Raw genomic sequence first — 6000 nt, 5'->3', positions numbered from 1 at the left:
CTCGCCACCTGCCATTGCCTTTGGACTGAGATCTGACCTTGCTCAGTGGAACTCCTGAGCCAGGGACCACAGAGGCCTTGGGAATATCTGTTCACACAGTGTCAGGACTATGGCTGACACTCACCGTGCTGTCCCTTCTCCTTGCTCATGCCAAAGCCATAGGCACCTCCCACTCCAGCTCCAGCAACAAGATACCCAGCAGATCCCATCCCAGGCAGACAAGCTCCACACACATCGTCTGTTCATTCTAATGTGGGAGGTACAGTAAAAGGACAGCCTTGTCCCCCACACACACACACACACACTGCACCTCATCTGGCTTTTCTTCTAAGAAACACCTGTGGACAGGTCATACCCGAGTTTGCCTGCACCCAGGCAAAATGATTCATGTGGGAGCCCTCCCTGAGGATGGTTTGACAGATGTTTTCTGAAACCCGGGGACCACTTTGGGCTGCTGTGTCCTCAGTGTCCTTGCTGCCATGTCAATCTGGCTCCTGGCTTACTTACCCTCAGACGGAGCCACATTAAAAGGCAAGTAGTATAGGTAGAACTGGTAACTAGCTCTGAGAAGTGACACCAGTCCTCTGTCACTTGTCCCTCCCTGGTAAAAATGTAAAAAGAAAACTAAGAGTTTGGGGAATTACTTGGGCACCCTCGCCTTCCCCACCACAGAGGAAAGGGGTCAGCTTGTTGCATAGCCCCTTTCCAGCTTCACCTGGAGTCATTCATTCCAAAGGACAGATCCACATCTTCTCTCAACTTGTGAGATGCTGAGAACCAGGGTCCTGGGTGGGGAAAACTTACCTTGCAGCCCAGGGGTTGCCATGGTGCTGGTCCCGGAACCCAAGCCCCAACTGGTGGCCCTTGGCCTCACTAGCCTCTGGACAGGCTTAAGCAGCTGCCGCTGAGTTAATTCCATCGCAGCTCAGCTCAGTCTGGACGAGCCTGCCCCTCCCCTGCGGCTGCCACCTCCTCCAATCCATCCTTCTCCCTTGGCAGTCCCCGTTCTCCTCCTACACTGAAAGCTAGCCTAACATCCAGAAAGGATCTGAAGCTCAGGTGCAGCCCGGTGACACACTGGGGTCATGGGCTGCAGGCCAGGGAGTAAATGCTGCTGGCCCTCCTCTACCCCGAGCCTCATCGAGCACTGCGCACAGCCGGCTCGCCTGTGATAATTCAGTGGGATTATCCCATGAACCGTCTGGCTGATTAGTTTCCAGTCCTGCCAGTGAAGCCTCCTTCCTGCAGTCACCGCTCTCTAGGCTACAGCCCTGAGTAGCCCTGGGGACTTAAACAGCACAATGGGACCCCTTCACAAACTGTACCCCATCACCAGCTGTCTGGCGTAAAACAAGAGAAAGCTCCAGGCGTGCAAGTAGAGGGCAGGTGTATGTACACAGGGCAGAGAGGACAGGGCATGGATTTATTTGTGTTTCCCCAGGAGACTCTAGTACAGTTAAGAGGGGCCAAGAGCAAACAGAGGGGCAAAAGTGGTGTCATTTCCCTAGAGTGTCTTAGGGACCTGACCATGGACAGGGGAGTGAAGAGGCCTCCAAAGGGCCATTCTCAGTGATGAGCTACATTGCAAGACACCACAAGTAAACTGCACTCCTCAACACCAGGCTCCCACCCCCAGAACAGAATTATGTCACCATCATGTACCTTGTTTATGATCACTGACTGAGACAGACATCTGTCCCCTCTTCTACAGAAGACAATGGCAGGAACACAAATGGAATGGAAAGAAGTCAGAAAACATCGTGGTCCAACCCCGAGGCTTTACTCTGGACCCTTCCGGAATAGTGCCTAGATTTATTGCAAACTCTGACTACTCCAGGAGTCTCTCAAGTGTTCATATTTCATCCCGACCCTCATTCTATGATGACCTCCATACATTCCTTTACACACACATAGGCAACAGCCCGCATGCCCCATGGTCCAAAGCAGGCAGCCTGCTCAATGTTCCTGCGGAGAACATTCCACTGCTCAGCTCCTCCCCCTCTTCTTTCCCTCCCTTCACAGCGCCCTCTTCCTGCTTCCAGGGTTGCTTCTCCATGTCATTCCCATCCCTAAATGAATAAAAAAGCACCTGCCTGCCATTGCCCTGTGTTAGTATTCACGAATCTGTACTGGCCTGTCCTTGGGGTTCTGACAGGATACGCCCTCAGCTGCAGCCACTAAGAGCACCACCTGTGCACATTCACTATGCGTTCCCTTTTAAAAGAGCCCTGCCCAATTCCCACCCCCCCATCTCTATAAATGCCTCTCTTTCCTCTCTCCTGCTACTTCTGCCCCTGGAGGTCAGTCTCCCCCTACCCTTTCCCTTTTTTGATCCCTTTCCTTAATTTAAAAAAAAAAAAAAAAAAAAAAAAAAAAAAAAAAAAAAAAAAAAAACACCTCCCTTGAACTCTGTTGCTGACATTGAGTCTGCAGGCACTTCCCCCACCCACAGGGACCACTAAGGTACATAGGAGATTTGTCATGGTTCTCTACTGTGTCATCCACCCTGGCGGCAGGAGCTGAGTTCAAGGGGCCCACCTTTGTGCCATGCGCAGAAGCAACCTGATTGAAAGAAAGCTGGGTGTTCCTGAGCGTGTGTTTATGGGTCCCAGCCACCAGGCTAGGTTTCTGGGGAGGCATCTCCACCCTGGCCCTCCTCACCCAGAAGATGCTGTAATTCCACTGCTTCCTCGTTTCCATGCCTCAGCCCCAGACACTAGCTGGAAGTATTTGCAGAGGAACCATGTGTTTTGTGCCCCAAAACACCCTCAGACCTCAGACTTAGGCCACAGCCGTCATCTCAGACTTCAGACACTGTCCACCACCAGCCTTGGATAGGGTGAGAGAGAGCTTGGCCTTTATTGTGGGTCCAGGAGGGCATAAGGGCAATGTACAAGGGACAGAGTGACTGACTGACTCGCCAGCACGCCACAGCACAGGCGCCGCAGCTGCTCAGCCCTCACTTGCTGCACTTCCGGGGAGAGCACCTGCACTGCATGGCACTGATGACCTCGTGGTACACGACAGAGCCGTTGGTGCAGTGCAAGGGCACACGCATGGGCTCCGTCCTCGAGGGCCCACAGCAGGAGCAATGTTCCTGCACGTCCTCAATGTCAATGGAGTACACAGCTTTGCTGGCACACTTGCCCTGTAACACAGCAGAGAGGAGGCATCGAAATTCTGAATGGGGAGGCAGGACTGGGGCAGCCTGCATCAATCCTCCCTCTGCCTTTCTAAGCAACACAGGCCTTGCCCCACCTACAGGCACAGGGAGAGTTAGGCAATTTGTAAAGGTAAATCTTAGGAAACAGTAGTTTCCAATTATTACACACACCCAAATCCTTCTGGCTGTGGTTTCTACACACACTGACTGATCCTGAGTCCCCACCTTCTACAGACAACACCCCAGTCTCTTTACAGGTTTGTTTTGGTCTCTCTTCTGCGTCAAACAATCCTACTCCTTAAATGAAACATTTACTTTAAAAACAATGTTTGCAGTTCCTTGTATCTCTCTTCCTTGTGACTTTTCCAGATCCTTCTATGATAACTAAGGAAGCTGAAGCCTTCCCCACCCAAGTCTTCTTGAAGTCACGCAGCCTTACCTGGCAGTAATGAATGTCCACTTCCTCTTGGGACTTACAGTCCCCCACTTTGACATACTGTAGTTTGGCCGTGATGTCTTTGCACTCAGGCTCCTCACCTACAGAATAGGTGAGAGGTGTAACTAGGCCTGGCTAGCTGGGGTTCTGTAGAAGGCATATCCAATACCTTCGCTAAGTTGCAAATTCCTCTGTCTATCAACAGCTAACCAAAGCCAGCTGTGAAAGGGGGAATTAAGTTTCTCAAGTTCACCTCAGCTGCTCCCGGCTCCTCCAATTCAGAAATATCATTACTATTGGATAACTCACTTAACGGTACCATTTTAATTGCAGAAGGAGCCTAGGTTGACTGTGTTTTGCTCATATAGATGGATGAGGCTTACTTTTATATAATTTGAAATTCAGAAAAACATCATGGCCAGAGCAATCTTGTAATGCTGTAACTATACCCAGAAGCTAATGGACAATGAAGTAGCCACTAAATAGAATTAATATCAGTCCTTCCCCATCTTTGGCTAAGAAGACAAATGCTGTGGCCACATTCAAATTTGCTTCCTCTAAAGAGGCCGAAGAGACTCCTCAGAACCTTTGGCTACCATCTCATTGAGAGTTTTTACTTTCATGTCACAAATATGATTCACATTCTTAAGCCATTCAGAAGGGAATTTGCAAAGCAACACTCAGAGGCTGTTTCCTCCTTCTGCAGCTTAGTGATAGCAATCACCAGGGCTGTTGTAGCAAGCCACCAAGAAAAGAAGAAATGATTGAGGGAAATTCACACTTTCACTCTTCTCTAACTTCAACCAAGCACGAGACCATGACTCTGAAATGAAGCTAAACAAACTAAAATGAGAAATATTAGTCTAAGAAAAAAAAAGTGACTTGTGCTCATTAACACAAAAATGGAGGAGATATTGTCTGGTGGGCATCTCCAAAACCGCCCAGAGGCATCAGTATAGTGTAACTACAAGGTCAAGTGGATCCAATGTTGATGAAAAGAAGACTATGAACTTGGACTAGCCTTGTGATGCTCCCTCACGATAGATGTATGAACAATCAAAGGTTCTAAGGTGCATAAGAGGTTGGAGATGGAGTTGAAAGAAGACAGGAAGTAATTGCTTCATGGGCAATTCATAGGGGATTTGAGCAGGGTATGGGCTAATGATAATCAGGAAGAAATAGTGGTTGGCAAAGTAGATAAACTTAATGGCCAACTGATAATTAAGAACTATTTTTCTAGAATAAAGTATACTTCAAACAATGGTGCCTGGCCTTGGTATAAGGGATATCAAAACACAAGCTATTAGTAATGTACTCACATGTGTCACAACAGGTGCCTGGAATTTTCATGATTTTCCCCTAAGAAAACAAGAAAAGTACAAGATCAAGCACAAATAATTCAACATGGATGAGTTCTCAGGCCCCATGATTTCCTGCCTCTGAACTCAGAGTTCTGAGTTGAAATCCCCAGATTTCCCATCACAATTATGAGGCAACTGCACCTCTCACCTGACCAGAGTGGTCAGGATCTTCAATTCCTGGGAAAAGATGAAATCAGGTCAATGCAAGTGTTGCAGCTCTGAAGGGAAAGGTATCCTGCTGGCTGAGAGCCAAGGAATGACACAAAGTCACACTGAACAACAAACCTCACTCAAGAGATTTATCGGGAGAGACACGGGATGGTGCTGCCTCTGCTCAGGTGAGAAACAGCAGGGAACTGAGCAGGAGGTAGGCTTTATATTAGGGTTCCTTGGAGGTGGAGTTGTTCAGGGTGGAGATTTCCAAGGTAGGGACTGGTGGGATTTCAAGGAAATCCGAGGGATTGATGGGTTTTCAAGCTCAGAAATTGGTAATTTTTTGTTGAGTTTTCAGACCCAGAAGTAGGCTCTGACCTTTTACTCAATAGTCAATGGCTGTCTTCCTATTCAAAGATCATGGCCTCCCTCCAGTGACCAACTATTTTCAAAGCATCCTGTGCCTCTGAGCATTATTTCTTCATCACCATTTCACTGATTCCTCAACTAGTACAGATATCTCTTTTGGACACATGACATTGCATAAGAACTGAGCTGAATGTTGCACAGAACTCCACCCTTGGAGTCAAACAGTGAGATCGTTAAGACAAAGGCAAAACCTGAACTGCAACTACTCACTCCTTCAGCCAGACACCTGTGCTCATCAAAGGGTGGGCAGCCTGTGACCCTCTTCTCCCAGATGAACTCTCCTCTCTCATTAACCTTGCAGAAATGACTGTCACAACCATCCTGGAGTGTCTCATCTCGCTGAAAAGAAAGAGGAAAGTCAGTAGAACAAATGCAATGGTAGTGTTCGAATTACAAAGCTATTGTCAGCCATTGGCCTTGCCTCCTTTGAACTGCTAAAACAATGTGAAGAATTAGAA

The 6000-nt window shown here is 48.2% G+C and overlaps 1 protein-coding gene across 1 annotated transcript in view; it reads right to left on the bottom strand.

Annotated features, from left to right (window-relative positions):
- Window positions 1–2835: 2835 nt before the first annotated feature.
- The window catches only part of Vwf (von Willebrand factor), a 126657-nt gene continuing 123492 nt past the window's right edge, over window positions 2836–6000 (bottom strand). The window contains exons 48-51 of the mRNA XM_051173265.1: window positions 5753–5881; window positions 4919–4958; window positions 3603–3700; window positions 2836–3148 (exon numbers count right to left, since the gene is read on the bottom strand). Coding sequence (XP_051029222.1) covers window positions 2960–3148; window positions 3603–3700; window positions 4919–4958; window positions 5753–5881 — 456 coding nt within the window. The 3' untranslated portion in view covers window positions 2836–2959. The remainder of the gene's footprint in view (window positions 3149–3602; window positions 3701–4918; window positions 4959–5752; window positions 5882–6000) is intronic.

Source organism: Phodopus roborovskii, unplaced genomic scaffold (genome assembly GCF_943737965.1).
Source record: "Phodopus roborovskii unplaced genomic scaffold, PHOROB, whole genome shotgun sequence".
NCBI lineage: Eukaryota > Metazoa > Chordata > Mammalia > Rodentia > Cricetidae > Phodopus > Phodopus roborovskii.
Note: the sequence above shows the minus strand (reverse complement) of the source record. Positions and strands in the feature narration are given on the sequence as shown.